The sequence below is a fragment of the Fundulus heteroclitus genome, chromosome 12, assembly GCF_011125445.2.
Source record: "Fundulus heteroclitus isolate FHET01 chromosome 12, MU-UCD_Fhet_4.1, whole genome shotgun sequence".
NCBI lineage: Eukaryota > Metazoa > Chordata > Actinopteri > Cyprinodontiformes > Fundulidae > Fundulus > Fundulus heteroclitus.
Window position 1 is genome coordinate 20,795,198 of NC_046372.1, and position 23,248 is coordinate 20,818,445.

Genomic DNA, 23,248 nt, shown 5'->3' on the forward strand with positions numbered 1-23,248 from the left:
GACAAATGTGTGCCACATACAATAAATCTGAATTACTTCACTGTACTTTCCATTAATCTATGAACCACCTGGAAAAGTTGATCATGTTCAGGATTTGGACCGAAACAACCTCAACACGTGTTCCGGTTCTGACCCGGTTGAGCAGACAGTTTCCTTTCATTGTAAAGTTACAGAGATATCCAGCAGAAAATGAGAATATTCATAATTTCCGATCATAACAACCGCGGCCAATGTGAACGACTCTCCCTGCGGTCCGTGAACGCCGCGCGTTGCCGTGGCGACGGAGAAACGCTCTTAGCCGTTAAACGGAACCGGACCGACAGACGGAACCGACACCGAGACGCCGGTTAGCAGCTTACCTTCCGCGCGGTGCTGACCCGGCGCCGGGATGGGGGAAAGCAGAACGGTTCCCAGCGGGGACGTTTACCGGCAGCTGTTCGACGCGCAGGTGAGTCGAACCGGATCAGAACTACAGGTGATCTGAGTCAGTAGTTCACTGCTGCTCACTGGTTCTGGGTTCAGTTCGGATGTTTTAGGCCCAGCAGAAATCCGCCTGTGAAGGAAGCTGTGAAGGTAACTTTGAGGGACAAATGTGACTTTTTTTATTATTATGAATTAGTTTATTATCTTATCGGCAACACTTTAAATCTTCATCTATTCGGTCTTTAAGAAAAGAAACTTTAAATACGCGACACGTTTATTTATTTGATCATGCATTTGTTACATTTTACAGTTGCATACATTTAGGCTATACATGAACAGACGGAGCAGAAGGAAGATAATTCTGTTTTTAAAAAGTATCATGTAATCTAAAACAAATATAAAACATTGAATCCATCACTAACATGTAACTGGAGGAGGTTGGTTGTCACAGACTCCAAATGGAGAAATTTTTACCACAGTAACACGCAGACAATAATGAATGTTTGAAATCTCGCCCCTAGAGGGCGCTGCTGCAGCGTGACTGCTGCACGTTTCTTAATAGTTTCACAGATTGGCTAAATTAATTTCAGCAGTTTGATGGCATCCAGATGAGAGAATTTAGTGTTTTTTTTAAACAAAAACACAACTTTAAAAAAAAAAATGTTTTATTTTCTCACAATGGATTTATAATTCAACCCTTATTACCGTTTAAAGTACAAAAAGAGAGCTATTATAAGAATATGATTCCCTTTAATGTCCCACAATGGGGATATTTGGATGTGACCGTGGCAAACAAACATAATTATTAGTGATCACAAAAAGAAAAAAAAAAGGAATACAACAAAAGTAAACTGTCTAAAGTTAGCTCTAAAGGAAAACACCAAGAAAATAATTTAATGGTTAATATCAGAGTAAATATTGACCAAAGGTAAAAAGTTATTTGATAGTGGAAAAAATAACTCCAGCCTACTTATCTAAAACTTAATAGAATATGCAATATTTCCATTCATACAATAACACACCAAGCTTATACAACATGCACTATGTATCATAGTCCAGCAGCAGCACAGCTAAGGTGTGTGCAGGTTAGCTTAGCATGTGGCTACGGTGTAAACAGTTATCTTAGTGTCTGAGAACAGTAGAAACAATTATTGGTTGAATCATGACCTGTGCAACAATTTGTATGATTTAACAGATATTATGTCTGTTGGGAACAGCAGCCAGGAAGAACGATCAACAGAAACGCTACTTAGAGCATCTGGGATGCAGTAGTCTGTCACTAAAAGGGCTCTCCAGTTGGGATAGTTTATTGTTATTTCTGCTGTAAAAAAGTAGTCTAACTGCTTGAAAAAATCTATCTATCTCTTATAGCAGTGCCTTGGTCTCATTGGTTCTAGTAATAGTAATATCATCTTTATTGTCATTGAAACATACATTACAGCGAAATTTGTTTTCTGCTTTTAACCCATCCCCTTGGGGAGCAGTGGGCTGCCATGTGCGGTGCCCAGGGAGCAATCTGGGGTTAAGGGTCTTGCTCAGGGACCCAGAGTGCAGGCGCTGGGGATCGAACCAGGTACTTGCATCCTTCTCTGAGTGCAAGCGCACTGCTCTAACCACTAGGCCACAACCCCCATCTGTGACGTAGCTGAAATATACTGACAAACCATTATTCCAGCGCAATGTAACACTGTACTGCAAAAAACTGGTTTTAGAGTAGCTACAGTTTAACATACAGCATTTAAACTGGAGAAGATACTGACGGAGGTGGAGCAGAAGGGTTGAACTAAATATATCGCATTCAGATTTTTGCCCTCTCCATGTTTTCTTCACTTCCATCTGCAGGAGTCTTCAAAGAAAACCTGTCCAATTTAATCTGCTGCATCCTTCCTTTCAGAGATTCTCTGAAATGATTTGGGGTGACTGTTGTCAAAAAGGTGCTCAGTTGCAACTTCCACTAGGGTTTTATCCTCCCTATGTTGTGCAATTGCACACTGTATTAAAGTTATTTAATGTTTAATAAATAACTCTCTGTCTGTTAGCTATTGTCCCGATATCAGTTTAAGAACTGATATCAGGACAATAGTTGAAAGGGATGAATTCAAGTACTGGCAATCTGTTATCAGCAAAACCTGCACACACAGAATAAAGGAGTGACAATGACTTTTCAAGTTCAAGAATTTATTACAGGAATAAAATGAACATCCAGAGAACATCACTGTATAATGTTGTGTATCTGAATTAGAACAATATTTCAATCAACAAATCCTCTATAAAAGGCTAGGAAAACTTAACTACTAAGCAAAATTAAGATACAAAGAAGCTAAGCTAAAGAACTATGTACATGCAAAAAGAAACAAAAGACAAAACAAAGTGGTTGATCATCATCATCATCATAATGATTCAGTGAATCCTGGTTCACTGCAGATATGAGTTAAAGAACCAAAGTTCATCTTAAATAATGTCAATTAAGGTTAAATCAGCTTAACTATCTCAGAACAACATTTTGTATGTGTTTCAACCCATTCACAATGCAAATCCTGAGTTAAAAAAAACATTATTTGATAAAATAACATTTTAAAGAAGGATTTTTTTCAGTAAACATCAGTAACTTCTAGAACCCTTGATTTTATTAATGCGATTATACCTCCGAGAGGCTAGGGGTCGCTGTAGCGATCGGTCGCTAAAATCGGGCTAATCTAAAGTTATACAAAACACCTTTAAATCAACATTAATATTCCATGTTAATTATTGAATTAGTTATACCCAATGGTTTCTGGAGATTTGATTTGCTTATTGTTTAGTATTAGCAATGGCGGGCATTGAAGTATAAAACATTAGCAATACTTTAGCGAGGGCAGATCAAGACAGTCGGTGTCTCTCATATTTCAGGCTCGGCTTTCCAGATCTCTGCTGGCAGGACCCAGAGTCCTGAGGACAGCCTCTCTGTCCCTGGTGGACAGCAGGACACCCGACAGCAGCAGGTGGACACACAGAAGCACCATGTCCTCAGAGACACACCCTGTCTCCTCATAACTGACCTGTCCAGGTGTCTCTCAGGGTCTGTTCCTCCACCAGCAGGGGGCAGCAGAGGGATGATGAAGATGCTGAAGAGGACGGCTCTGCTGACGTCATCAGGCTTCCTGACTCAGTGGGTCGGTATCAGCGGCTAATGGGACGATACTTAGTCAGATAACCAGAATAAATCCAGTTCATTTAAGTTTTTATTAACAGGGAACATGTCAGAGATGAAGGAACGAAAAAAAAGAAAACCACGATATTTAAGATTTTATCACTTTGTTACAGATTTGTGAGCTATTCTTTTAGAGTTTTTAGTCTTCACATAAGTTCATAGTTTTAGATTATATTAATAAAACACCAACATCAAGGTTTTTGGAGTCTTTGTGGATCCTGATTGTTCCCAAAATGACAAGTGACAAGATTGGGTTTTACCGGGCTGCTGTTACATGTCTATTAAAAACCCATTTTTCCCAGTTCTGGATTTGGCTGCAAGTGAAAAGACATTAATCGAGAGGTAGAACAGTTTAAATGCATAGTTAATTCATAGAAATTAAATATGGAGACAGAGTATACATTACCATACAAGATGATTTTTCACCACGCGGTGGAGAAGTCTGTCTGAATTAAGTTTGGAAGAACATCCTTTTTACTACAGTGTCTGCCCTCCTCTAAGTTAGGGAGGAAGGGGTAATCTGGTCCGAACAAAGAAACTCTTCTGGCCTGACCACCTCCCTCGGGGCCCATAAAACTCTATGTTTATCTTATGCTGGAGCAGGGGGAGACAGACACCACTCTGCTTTCCTCAGTAACCCCAACTAAGATATAACTTATTTTTTAATTCTTAACAACCCCCTCTGTTTTGATCATCAGATCAAGCCAATAACTAGGCTAAACTAAGGTTATGTCTTGAAACCCTTAAACAAAATGTAAATGGTAATATGTAATATTGTAACCCACTGACCCCTCTGTTGGCGACTTATGAAATCAAATTAAGTTCAAATGTTCCCCTTAAATGTAAAGTAACCCAAGTATAAGCTAAAAAGCTACTAAACCTATCTGAATCTCTAACCTACTAGAATTAGGAAAAGTAAGCAACTTTATCCGAGAGGTGCAAGGCTAAGATAAATGTGCAACTACCAGAAACTATTATATGATCTAAATATGACTTTAAGAGCCCTAACCTAGATTAACAGGATGTCTTTTTAGAAATTAAGATAACCTGTGAAACCACTACACTCAGATCAAACCACAGAATAAAAAAACAAATTTTCATGCAATGCAAAACCAAGATTCTAACGATACTAATATTGAACACCTTATGAATATGGAACTTATAAGACATATGCAGTGATTACAAACTTCTTTTTTCTTTTTTTTTTTACACAATGCATTCAATTGTTGTCATGATGTCTTGCGTCTCAGAGATGTCTTCTCATTGCCCTTAAAGAAGATGGTTTAAAGAGTCAGTGTTCCAACTGCGGTCTCCATACAACTGTATGTTAATCTTTATTAAAAATAAAAACAAAATAAACTTCCAGCTGCCCCTCCGTGGGTGGCTCTGCGCGTCAAATTGTTCCGGTGATCTTTCCTTGAACCCTCTGTTTGGCTGGTACACACGGCTCTGGAATCAGATGGGCCCCTGACCTCTGGCCCACCACATCTGTCTGTTGATGACCTTAGCGCGCATCCTTCGAGGTTGGGGGTCTGTGGACTCCCTTCACATTTCTCCTAATTTTATGTCTCCAATACAACCTGAAACTTACACAACAATCTTTTAGATATCAAATGTCGTGTGCTACCTGTAATTCCGGAGGTTGATTTCGGTCCCGAAAAGCTCCTTTCAGTCATATGGAATCATATCCTGTAATGAAATTAACTCAACATTCCCACAAGAAACACACTTCACAGCTGTTTCACCCCATTTCCAATTTAGTCTGTGCACAGAATTTTAGCCAATTGTGTTTAGAATTCTCCCCATAAAGCCTTACCACCTGTCCATTGTTCCATCTCCAGCCTATGGGAAACCTATTTTATAAATGTAATAGTAAATGAGACATTTTATCGCAATTTCACTTTCCCCGTCCTTACGCTGTCCTGTAAGAAAATACAGCGATCACACAAATACGTTAATCTCTGGTGAAGATCCCCCTGTCTGTAAAATCAAAGATTCGGTAATGCAGTTTTGACAACAGATACTACAACAGATATATGTGGCTTTGAATCCTATTTTAACAGGGTGTTTAATAAAATTAATTTAGTTATACATCAAGTTACCCTCTGTTTTTCTTTGTTTGTCTATTTTATCCAGTTTTTCTTAATATATACATTTGTTTATTTCATTTAACATACACTTTATTGTTCTGCTAAAACTGTGGGCCTAAAACCTCCTCGTAAAATCCTTCTAGAATCTTCCTTCAGCAGAGCAACAGGCTTTTCCGACACCTTAAATCTAATTTACGGTCCTGGGCTGTTTTGGGAGTCACTTGAACCAACATTGGAGAGCCATGGGAGAGTTCCTTTGTGGGGGGTTTTCTTTTTGTTTAAACAACCGTTATCTGATTTACAACGCAGTTACATACCTCCGTGGGGTCCTGCACAAGAACCCTTCATCCAAATTACTTGTGCCAAGGGTTGATATAAAGTTTAAGATCTATATAACTTTACGATACAGTGTTATCATATAAATGTTTATGTCATATCCCTCTGCTTGGAACAAAATTAATTTTGTTACAAAACATTAACAAAGAATAGTATTAGTCATCACAGGGAATCAATTAACTGCAAATAATTATCTGAATTGAAGTATGAAAAACACTGCCCTATATCCTGGATTCAGATCAAAACATAATGCAATTTCATAATCCCACAGATCTACAAGAAGTCCATCAAAAGTTGTGATCAGTGTACCCATTGAAATGATGACTGTTAAACTAATTTGTTCACAGCAAGTTGATGTTATGTGAATGCTGAATGTTCCAAGGTACTTACATACTGATAAAATATTGGCTTTTTCCTGAATAAAACACCTGGTAACAGCAAATTCTGGTGAAAATCTGGTATAGTGTAGCAGGCAACTGTGAGATGTACAAATAGAAAAATCTCAATACTTGTGAGCTATTAAGAAATAACCTAACACAGCCGTGTAACCTAACATGTGTCCCTGGTATCTTGTGTAAACACAGGATGTAGACACCAGGGCCCCCACTCTGCATTCCAGAAAAACACTATAAACCTGTTTCCTCAGGACGTTCGCATACCCCCTTGCAGAAATTTATGACATGCAGTTGTTAACCAGAATTCACAGAAACCTAAATGTGAACATATCACCTAAAAATATTCGTACCCCAGTGAATTTGCTGCCCATAATTGTGATCGTAAAGTACACCAGCTGCTGTTTAATGGTGATCTACACGGTTAAAACTCATGTTTAAAAGGACCTATCAGTTATATAACAGAAAAGTAAATAGATAGCACTATATTTTCAAAACCGCAAACCTGTGTGCTGGGGTATGCTCAAGCGGCTGCCTTTAGAAAGTGTTAACCAGCTCCAGATCGTTTGCCTAGGAGCTCAAACATAAAAAATATGAGAACACATGTCATCCAACATCACATGCCATTAAAATTGTTCAGTAGTATATGGGTAAAAATAATTGTCTGAATTACCTTAGAAAATGTTTGATACCAGGCTGCGGCACCTGAGATGGACTCGGATTGATATGCAACAGATCAGGCTAACATGAGATCGGAGTCAAGACTTCATATTCAAAGGCTTCCATGCGTGGAACTGTACATCTCTTCCCCCAGTGTGGCAGTAGGTCGCTGCAATGTCTCTGCAAGCACCTCAGTGACAAAGTCTCAGTCCACGACTCAGAAACTTGATGAAGTATGCAGCTTCAAGGTGTGCAGAAAGTCCATACAGTCATGTTTCTTGACAGCTTGTGATCAGCACTGTTCATGGGCATTGGCCATTTTTCCATGGTGTTTAAACATAGTTCATGGGAGCGTTATCCCCATGTTGGGGTACTGACCTTCTGGATGTGAGCCCATGCCAGAATTTCATGCCAGGCCGACTTGTTGGTGATGTGAAACAGTCTCTGGCCCAGGGTCCAACGTAAGCAGCTGTAGGTATTCAAAAAGTTCTGACATGTCCACCTTGTCCTTTCGGTCCCTTGCCCCTACCCCCATGTCTGCACTGATCCGACACAATGCGATCCGCGTCCATGCTGCAGAATCCACAGACCTGCAACAAAATGAATGACACAAAGAAAAACGGGGGAGACTGCTCCCCCTCCTTTAATTAGATTATAGACATTGCTTGGTGCAATCTGCCGCTTATTGTTACTCCCTTCCTACTATGTTTTCCAATAACTGTAATTTTAACAACTTTTAGTAATTTACAAACTCAAGCGTTGTGGGTCACCCTTTCTTTGAGTCACAGGCAAATGGTGTATCAAATATTGTCTCAGCGAGCGTATCAAGATTTAAATTCATCAGCTGAGATATTGAAGAGGACACATTTTTTTTTGTAACACTATTCCTTTAAATAATTCCCCTAAATTGGACTGATTTATTTAGGATCCACACCTGTGTGTTTGATCCATCCTACTGATTTTATTCAGAAGATATCGAGAGTCCCAGTCAAACTCAGGAACCTTCTGCTAAAGTGTATAAAGAAGATGCTATGTAACTACATCTATCAAGGAAGAAAGTATAAAAACACCAAAGTTACATTTTAAAACAGCTCCAAAATCAATTATGTGCCTTTGTTTGGTAAATTTTTAAGTCAAATTCTGCCGGCCACGAACAATCACCAGCAACTGATGTTGAAATGTTTATTCATCAGAATTTGCACATGAACAAAGACATGAACAAAGAAAAAAGATTCCTCGGCGTCTAAATTACTGTGTAACAAGGACATCTGCATTTTGTGGGACCATGAAAATGAGATTACATATAATGAATAATTTGGGGACCGTCCTGCGATGATCCCGTAATATTTTCCATTTCTACTAGGTTTTGGCCTACTGCAATATCAGTATGTATAAGAAAATTATGCAAGCCATTAACATGTGTCATAGATTCCTCAATTCCAGCTGCTTCATATGAGGATAACTTCAAGACTGACTCATGACTAAATGCAGGGTAACAAAATCTGTCAAATCAACCGCAATATCCGTTTGAACACACTATTAAGGTACAGTTTAACCCAACTTTTAACTCTGTTTAGTTCTGCTTACTGTGGTTTCCCCAGGCCTGCAAATGAGCAAAAGCTGATAGGATTTACTACTCTCTATTAAACAGCTAGATTGAAGTCTGATGGATTATATCTTATTTATTTATTTATTATAACTAAGGCTATCAAACAATGAAAACCTTTTAATCACTATTTAATCGCAAATTATATATTATGTCTGAAAGTATATACATTCATTAGGCATTTTAAAATGCTATTTTGCAATAGATAATGCTAGTTAAAATTACGCTCTAACAGAAGGCATATTCCCTTTTTTGTTTTTTCCCAATTTATAATGCCTCAACCACTTACTAACTTTTAGGCTACGGTTTAAAATAAAATCTTGCTCCAAAACTCACCAAGATGCAGCCGGCTGTGTGCTTTCCAATGCAACTCACCCAATTAGCTTGCAACCAATACCTCAAATCGCTTGTCTGCATTGAAACTTGTCCTGCACTTCAACAAACATCATTAATGCATCAACCTTTTTTCCAATGATTTCCAAATTCCCCTTTAGTTTTTTACCCATATTTTTACCCATCACTTTTTACTTAACAAAATTAAATCTGCTCCACAGTCACTGCTCTTATCTTGAGGCCCACGCACGTGGAGAAATTCACACCATCCTGGAGACACACACACACACAGAAATACACACACAGACACTCACACTATGCAGAGCTGCAGGGCCCAACCAATCTCTTCTTTGCTCAAACCATGGATCCCATTCAGAACCGAGACATTCAAAATATTAGACAAAATGTAAAAAACATAACATTTAAGACAGACAGCCTGGCACGTCACAGAGAGACCCTTGTCCCTTCCGTAGTCGACGGAACGTACCCTTATTTTAAAATCTCCTCGTTTGACCGTTGTGTATCAGAACCCAGTTCTGATACTAGAAAACAATTTAATTGTTCTCCTGGGGCCCCTTTTTAATCTCTTTTCTTTCTTTCTCTATTACAAACCTATCCCCTGGTTCTTTATGAGCGTCCCAAGTTCTCAAGAGGTAACGCAACACATCAGCCCTAAAATTATCAGTTTGTCAGTCTGGTTTTCGTTTGGCCAATTCTTCCGAACATATCTTTTTTTGTCTATGTTTTTATCTTTTTTATTTCGTTTTATTTTATTTTTCGCTTCACCATTTCAAGGCTTCTTGGCATTTAAGTTAGTATCCAATTTTACGTTTTTCTGACGTGAACAAACACATAAATTCAATCATTTCTTGGTTTCAACATAAATTCCATTCAACCCTCTCACACTAGTTGCTCTGTTCACCCTCTGATATGTTGAGAAGAGAGAAACTTAAACCACAGCACCACAGAAATTTGGCCTAAACAGCTAACATTCTGCCAATGGAGAAAAATCTCCTTACATTTTTCCGGTCGACCGGTGATGCTGCAGAATTAGTCCTCTTTTCGTGTCCAATTTTCAAACAGACTCTCACTCACAGCCAAAATCCGAGGGTTTCGGCACCATGACAAGATTGGGTTTTACCGGGCTGCTGTTACATGTCTATTATAAACCCATCTTTCCCAGTTCCGGAATTGGCCGCAAGTGAAAAGACATTAATCGAGAGGTAGAACAGTTTAAATGCATATTTAATTCATAGAAATTAAATATGGAGACAGAGTATACATTACCATACAAGATGATTTTTCACCGCACGGTGGAGAAGTCTGTCTGAATTAAGTTTGGAAGAACATCCTTTTTACTACAGTGTCTGCCCTCCTCTAAGTTAGGGAGGGAGGGGTAATCTGGTTGGAACAAAGAAACTCTTCTGGCCTGACCACCTCCCTCGGGAGCCATAAAACTCTATGATATATTTTTTAATTCTTAACACAAGTTAGCATATATTAGACTTAGACAACTTTATTTGTCATTTTGTATGCACAGAGTGCGTACAGAACGAAATGTCATTGCATACAGCTTGTAAATTGCAGTAAAAATTAAATTACAGTATAAGGTGCAGCAGTGATTTAAAAGTAAACAATTTAAAAGGAAGACAATGCATTAGAAGTCACAGTGTACAGGTGAGTATTTTAAAATACATTTGTATGTACAGAATTTGATTGTGCAAGAATGCATTTAAAAACTAAGAGTTCGGCAGCATTTGTAATGCTAGATGGAGATGCAATGATGCAAAATAATGGTGATGCAAAATAAAATAATAATATCTCAGCTGTTTATTCTGATTAAAATTATTTAGCTTATATGTCCTCCTCCTGCTCCTCAGTGGTCCATCATCCGGGTTCTGGGATCATTGAGAAACTGAGGAAGAGGAGAGGTCAGAGACACGATGAAGCTGTACGGCAGCTGGAGTCTGAGATGATCCACCTGTCGCAGGTATCATCCTCCTGAAGAGCAGAAACAAGGCGGCTCTGTGTGTCTCTGGCTGCGTTATTTAACACACAGGGGGGGGGGGGGGGGTCAGAACATGTCCAACCATGTAGGAGCACCTGGGTTCAGGCCCCTGGCCCCAGGGTCCTCCCACATGGAGGTTACATGGTTTCCCTGTGGATGTGTGGGCTCTCTCTGGGTACTCCCTTCTACAAAACAGGAGGACTCCTGTGGATGGAGCCCTCAGACAGAAGATCCATGATGGATGGATGGATGGATGATGGATGGTTGATGGATGATAGATGTTGAATGGATGATGGATGGATGGATGATGGTATCTCCCTGTCAGGTGTGTGAGGTGGAGGTGAGGACCATCTGTGAGGAGGTGCTGTCCTCTCTGAGGGAGGTGGACCTTAGACTGGAGGTCCTGAAGGCCAGAAGTGGACAGCAGGAGCCCATCAGTCTGCAGGTCCACACTAACACTCTGAGTCTGGAGTTTTCCTCCTGGCTTAAAACATCTCGGCTGTTATTTCTCTCTGTTTCACCTTTAAGTGTCTGAAGATTCTCTGCATACTGTGGTGTGATCAGAGCACAGGAGCAGGTAACGATCTGCTCCTATGGTGTGTTTCAGGCCTTTCAGGGTCTCTGGCAGGAGGTGGAAGAGGAGGGCAGGCAGAAGAAGATCCGGATCTCAGAACTGGACAAGAAGCTGAGCGACTGTGAAAAGCGCAGAAGCCTGCAGGTGAGAGTTTGTTTTTGACTGCAAGTGAGGTCACCTCCACCTGGGAAACACGCCAGGATACGGAATCAGACCGATGGTCTTGGATGGAAGAAGTCTTTGAGTCGGTGAAGCAGGTTTGAAACGAATGAACCGTCTGAACGTTCTGACCCAGATCAAAGCGGCTCTGAGGAAACACTGCCACCTGCTGGAGCAGATCAGCTTCCTGTCTCCACCTGATGTCCACAGACTGCTCCATCATCAGGCCATGGTAACTCCTGTCCCTTTCCACTCCTCCAACACCTCTCACTCCTGTCCTGGTCTCACTCCTCCTCCTCCTCCTGGTCCAGATGCTGAATCAGTCCCTGCTGGCCAACCGGCGCAGCATCGCCCGCCTGGTTCTGCTCCTGCAGGAGGAGAACCTGCAGCAGGAGGCCCTCCTGCGTCTGCACTGGGAGGACCGCCTGGACAGATGGAGGAGCAGCAGGGTGGAGGAGGTGGTGGAGCGGCTGAGGTGGGTGGAGAACCCAGGATGGCCAGAACCAGAGCTGGGGAGGTTCTGATCACCTGGTTTGTGGACACTGGTTAGAACAGGCGTAGGTTCTGGTTCTGGTTCTGGTCTGTGTCCAGCTGATGGAGACACAGGTCATAGGTCAGTCATGAAGCGAGTCTTTGTTTCTGCAAACTGGTTCTGGATCAGCAGTCTGTGTTCCAGGAGTCTCTGCAGCAGCCGGGATGAGGAACCGGAACTGATGTTGGATCAGAACCTGAAACAAACCCAAGAAGACCTGAAAAAACAGCGCTGTGACGTCATCTATAAGATCTGGTAGCAAAACCCCAGCTTCCCCTGGCAGTCCATAGGCTCCGCCCCTTGTCCTGTCTGTCCAATCACCTTCTCCTCTCTGTGTTTCAGCTCTCTGGCCCCGCCCACCGGCTCCTTGGACCTGGTTTCTGATTGGTTCGAGGAGCTGACAGCAGTCAATCAGCAGATCGGTAACTGTAACACTGGGGTGTCCAAAGTTTTCGGTACAGGGGCCAAAACTGTCAAAGGAACTTGAGGGCCAAAAAATTAACACTATTTATTTTTTAAACTAAAAAATTATGTCTACAAGATGTGATCATTTTAAATAAATGAAATTAGTCAAATTGTTTTGTATGAAATTAATGTGTAAAATCATTGTAGTTTCGCACATTTGTCGTATTAAAAGATGGTCATCCAGTTTGCAAATTAATTTGAATAATTTAATTTGACTCTGTAACAATAATAAACTGAACTTTTTGGTCCAGCCATATAAGAACAGTGTTTGGGTCGGTTGCTGTAATTAGCCAACTTTAACCACTGAATCAAAGCAGATTTTAATGCATCAAATTCTGAATTTCAGTAATTAAAAGTCACCGGATAGATGGATATGAAATTAAAGAGAATGTCAAAAGTGCGTTTATTAAAAGATGAATACTTTGTGTTGTGCTTAACGTTTTCAATTGTAGGATTTTAAGTTTTCTGTAATAATTTTGCCCTAATTAAAAACTAAAAGCTTCCACCAGCATCAGCCACCTGTGCTGCTGGACCTTTCTTGAAATGCAGTTGGGGGGGGGGGGGGGGGCACAAATGGCCTCGGGCCTCACTTTGGACACGCATGGTCCAACAGAAAGGTAACGCTGAGGCTGGGGCTGATCCAGGGTCAGCTAATCTGGTGTCTGGAACGTCTCAGTGATGGATCTGGATCACAGGAAGTCATCAGATCCTGAATCTGTGGGACCGCCATGTCTGTCCTCAGTCCTCCATAAGATAGGAACGTCTCTGTGTGTCTCTGTGTCTTCAGATGCTCTTCATGCCGACCTCCTCCAGCAGCTGCGAGGTTTCTACGAACACACCTGGCAGCGTCACCTGACTGAGGTGGAGAGCTGTAAGGTAAGCCCTGACTGCAGATCAGTGCAGATGCTAAATGAACATCTGGACCCAGAGCTGAACTTGTTTAAGGGACTTAGAGGTACCGTCCCAGAACCTTTGAGACGTTCCCCAGTAGCAAAGACCAGCTGGAATCTTTGGACCGAGCCGCTAAACCTGTGTCTGTCTTCCTGAAGGAGGCGCTCTCAGCCCTGCAGCTAACGGACCAGCAGGTGGAGGAGATCGTCGCCTCTCAGCTCCTCCCTCTGATTGGACAACGGCAGGGACAGGACGAAGAGCGATTGGCTGCTTTAGATGTCCGCCACGCACACCTCGCTGAGAGTTTCTCAGTCCTGTTAACCTGTCGGCTCACCTGTCGGCTCACCTGTCTCTCTGTCCGCAGGTGTGCAGCGACTCTCTGGGCTGCCACGCCCTCCAGGTCAGTGGGAGCGTGTTTGAGGTGATGCGGGCCTCAGCGTTGCTGTGGGAGACGCACTGCTGCAGGTCAGAGAGGAGAGAAGAAGAACTGAAGAGACAGCTGGAGGTCCCCAGAAAGTCTCACCAGCAACACGTCCAGGTGACATGCTCTGACCAGGGAGGGCGGGGCGGCTCCAGCAGCAGGTGGTGCCCTGATACTTACCTGTGTTCTGCAGAAGATGATGCTGCAGGTGGATGTCCTGATGGGGGCGCTCCGCCAGGAGAGCAGCGAGGACGCTTTGAAGGCGTGTCTGGATAAAACAGTGGGGCAGCTGCAGAAAATGGAGGACAGGTAGGACATGGAGGACAGGTAAGACAGGTCAGGGTAACGTCCAGTTCTCATCTCAAACTGTTTGCATGTGCAGCTGCCGGCAGAGCGTCCGTGCTCAGTGGGAGCTCCTGGATCAGCTCCCTGCTCTCCTCATGGAGGACCTCCTCTCCTACAGCAGCAGCATCGCCTCCTTCTTCAGACTAAGCCCCGCCTACAGACCGGTAACCATGGAGACACGCCTCTTTGGCCTCTGGTAGCTTTTCCACACTGAAACTGTTCCGTTTCCATGTCTCCTCAGAGCCCAGCAGACCAGCAGGACCTCCCAGCGTCGTCGATCAGAACCTCCAGACTGGTCCTGGGTCAGTTTAGCTGATTCTGAGGGGGAGACTTTAACTGGACCGGTTCCGTCTGATCTGCTCGTCTGTCTCCCTGCAGAAGCGCCTTCCAGGACAGAAACACTACAGCCAGAGCAAAACAGGCCAATAAGCAGCCAGAGCAGAACAGCCCACACCCAGAAATGGCTGACAGAGGTGAAGCTGCTCAGTGATTGGTTATCTGAGTAACACCTGGTTCACCTGGTTCACACCTGTAAGGTGTTTGTGTTGCAGGGGGCGTCCTCTCTGCTGCGGCTCTGCGACATCAGCAGCAGCGTCGCCTTCACGTCGACAGGGGGCGTGGCTTACACAGGCCCCGCCTTCAGCAGGTGCCCCGCCCCCGACCTGCCAGACTCCGTGCAGCCGGAGACTCACCTGAGCCTGTTTCCTGCAGAGCTGCTCATGCACACCCTGAGCAGGTGAGCGTCCACCTCCGTCTGCCCGCAGCTCCTCACAGGTACAGCCGTCTCACACCTGCACGTCTGTCCAGGACCCGGGTTCTGGTTCTGGACCACGTCGAGCAGAGCTTCAAACAGCTTCTGGGCTCGGCTGCTGCCATGGTGACGGAGAGGAAGAAGGCGGTGAGACTGGAGCAGGAGCTGCAGCTGAAGCCAGAACACATCCGGACCCACGTATACGAGCCCCGGCTCGGTAAAACACACACACACACACACACACACACACACACACACACACGCACACACACACACACACACACACACACACACACACCTAATATTAAAGCATGAGGAAGTGGGATAGACACAGTGAGGAAGTTCAGGTGTGGCAGTGCCTAAAATCAAAACCACACACAAGAAGATTAAATAACATGAAAAGAACAAAAAGTGTAAACGTTAAGTTGTAAAGCAGAGAAATCAGAACGGAAAATAAAAGCTTTGCAATAATAAGATTAAAATGTTGAAGGTAAACAGAAAAGACAAACAGCAGCTGATGATAAAAACACGCAGGTTTGCAGAAACAATCGGTGAGCGAACAGCAGAACCAACCAGAACCCCATGACTGAGGGAACGTTCCTCTTGCTGCTTTAAAGCAGACTGCAGTGACTGAACCGGTTCTGACCGTCACAGGTCCAGTTATACACCTTTACAGGTTCTGTGCTGGTTCTGACTCTGGAAACAGACTTTAGTCAAACAGAACAAGTCAGATGTCAGAGGTTCTGCTGCAGCCTGAAGAGAACCTTCAGGGAGAAATGTCCTCATCCTGTAATGAACCCAAACACAATGCTGAGGAACCGACGTCTCCTCAGCTGGAAGACCCAGAGGAACCAGAGGAACCAGAGGATGGAGATAAACCCGAGCTGGAGATGATGAGCTTCTGACAGCTCTAAGTTGGAGGGTTGAACTATGGAGGTGACTCCAGATCCTTCAGGGGAGTTACCATCTATGTCCTGCGTCTCTCTGTGTGTCCCTGTGTGTAGCTGAGCTGCAGCGCCACCAGCAGGTGGTGGACAACCACTGTCAGGACCTGTCGGACGTTGTGACCTCCTGCAGGAAAGAGTTTCAGGATCTTCAGACCTCCGTCCAGAGGAAGAACCTGCAGCTGTTTGATGTTCTGAGCTCCTGCAGGACGGAGCTGATGGAGCTGCAGACCTCCATCCAGAAGAACCAGGACGGCCTCCAGGTGGCGCTGAGCAGCAGCAGACGGTGAGAAAGGACCAATGATCAGCTGACCTTCTGCAGCTTCATGAGTCTGAGGCGTCTCTGACCTCCTCTGTGTCAGTCTGGAGACGTTTGGCTCCAGCCTGCAGGAGCGCCTGGACCAGCACGACAGAGACACCCGGAGCTGCCTGTCCAGCTTCAAACGGGCGGTGAGGAGCAGGCTGGAGGAGGCCAGGAGGAGAACATCAGAGCTCCTGAAGTCCTTCAGGTATCTCCACCTACAGCTCGGGCAGCAGGAGATAAAAAGATCTTCGTCCTCAGATGTTTCTTCCTCCTCCTGCAGGATGTTCAGCGAAGGAGGAGACTTTGCTCCTCAGGAGGTGAAGATGTTCCAGAGGAGACTGACGGAGGAGACCCAGCGGATCAGCGCCACCGAGGAGTCCATCTACTCTGAGCTGGAGTTGTTTGAGTCCAAGAGTTTGCAGCAGGTGTGCTGATCATCTGGAGGATGGAGACACGTCTCTCAGCATGGAGTAACATGTCCACATGTCCCTCCTGCTGCAGGTGAGGAAGGCGGCGGCTCCCCTGAAGGAGAAGCTCTCCTCTCTGCAGGCTGAGGTGAAATTCACTGATGAGGTCCAGAAAATCCTCAGCAGAACACAGATCCAGATCAAGGCTGAGGTACCGTTCCCCCCCGTCCTCCTGTCCTCCTGTCCTCCTGTCAGAAGGTCTCTGGCCTCCTCTAATGCTTCCACTCCTGCAGGCGGCCAGCAGCAACCAGCAGCAGTCTGAGCTCAGCAGCAGGCTGGAGGACCTGAGGAGGACCACGGAGAACCTGCAGGTCTGCAGAACCTGACCAGACGACAGGACAAAGGTTCTGTCCAGTTCACAGATCTGTTCCTGGTTCTGATTCTGACCAACTGTCTCCCTCCAGGTGGCACCAGATCAGATTTGTTCGTTCTTTTCATCGACTAACGAGGAACTGAAGACGCGCTGCCGCTACCTGGACTGTGATCTGGTAACTCCCTTCCTGTTGCTTCCCCTACTCTAGCTTCCCCAGGGACCTGAAACATGACGTTGCTTCTCAGACGCTCAGATCTTTTGTTTTCCTCCGCCGTCAGCGTCTAGTCCGTCTCTGAGGACCGACGGGACGAAAGGATAGCTTCTGGAAGGTGTGCGTCCCAAAACATCTGGAGACAAACTAGCAACTTTCCTTCCTTCAGTCCACCACGGCGGTGGCGGTGTGAAGGTCTGAAGCTGCTGCAGGACCTGGACGACTCGCTGGGATCGATGCAACTACGAGTTCTGGTCTCCCTCCTTTAAAAGATTGAAAAAAACGTTTCAAGTGGCCTAGTCAAAGTCTCGATTTGATCGGATTGACATGGTGTTAATCTGCTTAATCTGGGAAACTCTCCATCGTGGCTGAACTGAGATATTTCAGCCAAGCAGAGTGGGTCCACATTTCAACCCCGGTGACGTCAGAGACTCAGAACCAGTTTGGATCCAGAAGGCGGGAGATCCAGGAGGGAACACGGGTCCATCCAGAACCTGCTAGACCAATGATCTGAAACGTTAAAGTCCAGGAAGAACCAAACCATCAGCAGCAGTGTTCTGTAGCTAAAACCCTTCTAGCTGCCCTGAGCGATGCCTGTATACAGTCCTGCACCACGTTGGAGCTTCAGGAACCTCGCTCTTAGATCCTGAGATGGAGAAGAACCTTCATCTCTTCCATCTGGACAACATCTTAACTTGTGTCCAGTCAGAAGAAGCTGCAGGGCTTCCAGTGAACACAGCAAGGATTACGACCATTTGGTCTCCTTCCACCTCTCGTCCTCTCGTTTTAGAGCTAAGATGGTTCCATCAGATGGTTCTGGTGGAACCCAGCAGGCAGATGTTTTACAGCTGTGGTATCCAGGTTCTTGGAAATGTTGCCTCCTTTGGTTCTGTTGGTTCTTGCAGATAAAGGCTTTTATTTAACGTGTTAAATCTCTGGGTTCTGTCTAAATTGATTTATTCATCGGGTTCTTCCCCTTCTTTCACCCAACGGTTCTTTCCACATTTAGCTTCTGTGAAGCTGAGAAGCTCCTCAGGAACAAAGCTTCCTGTGTTGTTGTGTTCAGGGCTCTGTGGTGCAGGAGATTCTCGCCCTGTCGGCTCCTCCTGGATCCAGGACGCAGCTGAGGAGGACCGGCGTGGACCTCCATGAGGAGCCAGCTGTTGGTGCCGTCAGGTCTGTGGAGCAGCTACAGCATAATTTCTGCAGTCATGTTAGCAGACACAGGTTACAGCTGCTTCTTTATCTCGATGACCCAAACCCGGCAGGTTCTCTTCAGTCCTGGATTCAAAAAACCAGAACCGAGGAAGAAAAGCTGCAGGTTAGTAACAAACGTTCCACCTGATGGATCTCCCAGCTTTCACTCCGAGGTTTGTGGCGCGTTTAGATGTTAAAAGTCTGGATTTATTGTTCATACTAAGTTTTTTATTCACTGTAAAGCTGTTAAATGTCCATTTTGATGATTTAAATAAGTTTATTTTAGCCATAACAGCAACTAAATGTTGAAATGTGCCCTAAATTAAGAGTTTGGGTTTCATTGTGGCGGTTCTCTGGTTGATGAACATTCATTGTCTGGGTTGTTGCAGAAGACGAATAAACATGTGTGTCCGTTCTTAAAGTGACAGGAACGTCCCGGTGATTCCACCAGAAACACGGTGCTGAAAACACGGAGACAATTAGCATCAAAATACAAACTCATAACCTAGATGTTACTTTACGCTTTTTCTAAAATAAAAAGTGGTGAGCTTCAAAGGAGCCAAAGAAGGAGAAAATGTCATCCGCAGTGGATTAGAAGAGTAAAACCAACAAAACAGAAGACAAAACTTTTACTTCTACTCTTCTGAGTTTAATAAGAAAATATCACAGCTGACAGTTTATCATCATTCTACCGTTTTTTGTATCGGTGATGATGCTTCCCCCGGTCCTCTGAGATAATAATGATAATACTGTTTAATTTCTGGGTGGTGCAGCAGGTTAATTTTAAGGCTTGTTTTTTAGTTTTATGGAGCAGAACTAAACCCCAGAGAGATGAAGCATGCAGCCCGACTGCTGTTCCCGCCCAACCAAAGGATGAAATACTTTGAGGTTCTTAGTCTTGAATCAGAAATCCCGCAAAGTGTTTTCAGATTGTTGCAGAAGGAATTTAAGATGAAATTTTGATTCTAAAACAGTCCAATGGTGTTTAAAACCAGATTACCTCTCAGAGGGAACCTTTGTGGTTCTTCATCCTGCTGCTGGTGCCTCAGTTCAGTCCAACATGGGACGTTGGTACCAGTTCAGAATCAGCTTCTATCACCAAGTCTAGACTCAAACAACGAGGAATTTGATCGTCCACTTTACTCTCCAAGAAGACCTTTGGTACAGTTATACAAAAAAGGAAAATATACAAATTTTTGTAAATAGTCATTAATACATGACTCAACAAAAACGGAAGACCTGCTTGGTTTAGTTCCAGTAAGCCCGGTACCGACCTGGTCCAAGGAACCAGGTCGGCACTGTCTGCTGTTGGTTACAGTTTGGACCGGTCCAGGACAGACTGAATGAGTAAAGGATGACCAGCAGCTCCGGTCGTCTCTGTCTGGCTCCTAGGAACCAGAAGGACTCTGCAGCAGACAGTGTTGTTGAGGACGGTGAGGGAAGGTAGCAGGTTGCATTGAGTCCTTCTATTGGGAGGAATATGCCACAGAACCAGAACCAGGCTCTGATCCTGCAGAACCGGACCTGGGATGGAGAGAACAGAGCAGACACAGGAAATAGAATCTGACCAGGAGTACTTTCTACATAAATAAATCACAGCGTTAGTGGCGCTAGAGCCACACCCTCCTGACTGAAGAGTCTGAGTCCAACCCGACCTCAGAGACCTAAACCGGGTTTCTGTGTCTGTCTGCAGATCCGAGCTCCACCCAACGTCAGCAGAGAAGTGCCGACTCCATCAGCACATCGAGGTACGCAGACCCAACAGCGACCAGCTGCTCCAGGGCCGGGTTGAAGTGGACCGGGTCGATGTTTGTACTGCTTAGAACCAGCTTAGGCAACCAGAACCACCACACTGGCTGTCTAAGCTGCAGGGACAGAGGACGGGAAAGAAGGGAACCAGAACCAGAACCAGAGTTTAGAACAGCTATAACAATGAAGATTTATTTAGACTCCAGCCTCACAAACCTTAACATCAGCAGCAGAGAAACGTGATGGTACCAGTCAGAAAGTTCTGTCTGCTTCAGACTGATGTTCTTCTTTGTGTCTCAGTCTGCGGAGGAGCTCCAGGTCCATCAGAGCAGAAAACAACACCGACATCACGACCAAGAGGAAGTTCCAGATTTTTGGACCCAAGCAGGAAGTGGAGCTGAGCTCACAGTAGGTCCAGTTTCCAGGATTCTGGCGGTCCAAACGCCTCCTATCTCCTCCTCTGTCTGCTTCTCTGTTTGAACCCTTCAGTCAGAAACTGAGAACTCCCACTTCCATTAAACGCCACATGTAGCAGGCCCCATTAAAGCCTTCCAGCCGGCTGATTTCTGCCTCCTGCAGCCAACAGCGCCATAACGACCCAGTAGAACCCCGGCACAGAAACACTAAATGGTTCTGAATGTTCTCATGTTGTTGACCTTCTCAGCTCCTTGGGCTCCTGCCTGACTTCCATCCTGTGGAGAACCAACAACGTCCTCCTGCAGCTCGCCGAGGTAAGTCCTGCAGAACATCCCACCAGCGGCTCGGTGTGGACCGTCGGGCTAACGGTTCTCCTGTGGTCCATCAGAACTTCTACTGCAGCAAACATCTCTGCAGCATCAACCTGCTCCCAGAATCGGCGGACCAATGGGCTGTGAGCATGCAGCAAAGGCTGCTGGGATACCAGGAGCAGGGGAAGAGTTTCCTGAGCGCGAGCAAAGATGGTAGATGATGTTGACTTCTGTAGTCGGTCAGCCCCGCCCTGTCCGGGTCTCACCTAGCCTCGTGAGACCATCCTGATCTCGCGAGCTTTCAAGGTTTCACTCGCAGATCAGTCTGGATACTCTCCGTTAAAGAAAATTTGGAGCCGTTCACCAAACGAACGTCCAATCAGCGTTGGCTTTGAGGCGGGTTGAGGTGTGACGCAACGGGAAGCGCGACAGTTCAGTCTAAAGAACATGGCGGTTTCAGCCGATGAAACTAGCGTTAGCGTGGCTATCGAGCAAGTTTTATCGGCATTACAGAGTATTTCTTTGCTGAGCTAACGAGCCTTTACCTGCAGCAGCAAGAGTAGCTTGGCTTGTGGTTGTGTTTTCGTCGTCGCTCGTAACAGAGCGACGAGGAATCTGATTGGTTTATTTGGCCCGTCTATCACCAACATAGGCCAATCAGCTAACCAGTATTTTCACCCCTTCCCAAAATTACTTCAACGGAAGGTTTCCAGATGGATATGCGGAGCAAATCTATCTGGCGGCGTCAGGTTAGGTCTCACCTGTCCTCCTGTGTCCTCCTGTCTCAGAGCTGCTGAAGCAGGTGTCTGTGTTCAGGGAGCTGCTCGGCCGCTTACCTGATGTTTCAGTCCAAAACCACGAGGGACGGCACAGGCTGCAGCTCACACAGGAAGTGGCCACGGTCCGCAGGAAGCTGGAGGAGGAGCTGGCGGCCAGCGAGGAGGAGAAGGTGTGAAGCTGAGAATCAGAGTCTCTGATGGACGCAGAGGACGCTGAAGCTGAGGCTGCTTTCTGTTCTCAGAGCGCCAACGTCCGCCAGCTGCGGGTGTCCCTCACAGAGGACGAGCTGCAGGCGCTGAACAGCAGGGAGGAGCTCCGGCAGCAGCGGGCGCACAGCGCCATCCTCAGCGCACACCTGGAGCTGCAGGTAGGAAGGGGCGGGGCCAGGTTCTGTTGCACCTGCAGCCTCTCGCTGACCCTGTGTGTGTGATGCAGGCGTGCGTCAGAGGGAGAGCGCAGGAGTTTGTGACGTCGCTGTCCTCCCTGACGGAGAAGCTGCTGCGTCTGCTGGACCAGCTGCTGACCGCTGCAGGTAAACTCACCTGGAGGAGCCCGGTTCTGGTCCAGGCGGCATTACAGGCGTTTCGTGGTTCTCTTCCTGCAGAAACTGAGCCGGCCGAACCGCCCAGAGCTGTTACCATGAAGACAGGAGCTGAAACAGGAAGTAGGCTGAGCAGAGGAAGTAGGCTCAACAGAGGAAGCAGGTAACGCTACAGGTAACGCTCCTGTTCAGAGTACGCTCAGACAGAACGGCGCTTCTACTGACGCTCTCTGTGTCCGTGTGTGTTTTAGGACATGGCCCGGCATCACTTACCTGTTCCCGCCCACCGATGACTCAGCAGACTCACCTGTCCTCATGACGTCACCATCAATGACCACAGCCAGGAGCAGCCTGAGACACGAGGCGGTGATCGAGCACAGGGACGCTGCGTTGAAGGTTCTGTCTCTGTCTGTCTGTCTCTCTGTCTGTCTGTCTGTCTGTCTGTCTGTCTGTCTGTCTGTCTGTCTGTCTGTCTCTCTCTCTCTCATGTGTGAACACCGTGCGCTTCATGTGTCTCAGGGACTGGACCAGCTGATCCGGTCCGAGGCGTCCCGTTCTGACTTGGACAAGCGGAACCAGCTGAGCGAACAGCAGAGCTGGAGCTCCCACTGGAGGCAACAGATCGTCGCTCTGAGACGCATACGGAGGACGGAGGACGTCACCCTGAGCGGCAGCAGCTGATTGGCTGTTCGGCTCCTGCTGTTACACGTTTCATCCAGCAGGTGGAGGACGACGCTGAGAACTCTGTTAGGCTCAGAGGAGCCGCTTGTTTGGTTGCTCTGACGTCCATCTGCTGTAATTAAACATTTAATGCTTCAGCTTCACTGGTTGTTTCCTT

The 23,248-nt window shown here is 45.6% G+C and overlaps 1 protein-coding gene across 2 annotated transcripts; it reads left to right on the forward strand.

Moving 5' to 3' along the window:
• The first annotated feature begins 203 nt into the window (after positions 1-203).
• LOC118565094 (coiled-coil domain-containing protein 180-like) lies at positions 204-23,234 on the forward strand. Of its 2 annotated transcripts, XM_036144737.1 has the most exons (37): positions 211-448; positions 3,313-3,404; positions 3,481-3,575; positions 10,911-11,020; positions 11,364-11,483; positions 11,646-11,756; positions 11,908-12,003; positions 12,083-12,246; positions 12,448-12,558; positions 12,646-12,725; positions 13,556-13,644; positions 13,818-13,937; positions 14,024-14,197; positions 14,274-14,389; positions 14,463-14,589; positions 14,667-14,727; positions 14,804-14,898; positions 14,977-15,161; positions 15,233-15,393; positions 16,181-16,406; positions 16,483-16,629; positions 16,705-16,849; positions 16,926-17,042; positions 17,125-17,202; positions 17,296-17,379; positions 18,482-18,591; positions 18,684-18,736; positions 20,306-20,360; positions 20,662-20,769; positions 21,026-21,092; positions 21,167-21,302; positions 21,878-22,038; positions 22,111-22,236; positions 22,305-22,401; positions 22,474-22,573; positions 22,662-22,806; positions 22,930-23,234. In XM_036144737.1, the coding sequence occupies exons 1-37, from the start codon at positions 389-391 to the stop codon at positions 23,089-23,091; spliced, it is 4,284 nt and encodes a 1,427-aa protein (XP_036000630.1). In that variant the 5' UTR covers positions 211-388; the 3' UTR covers positions 23,092-23,234. The 2 variants fall into 2 exon arrangements, with proteins under 2 accessions (XP_036000631.1, XP_036000630.1); XM_036144738.1 differs by lacking the exon at positions 22,930-23,234 and having other exon boundaries at positions 204-448; positions 22,474-22,585; positions 22,662-22,788.
• Positions 23,235-23,248: the final 14 nt, after the last annotated feature.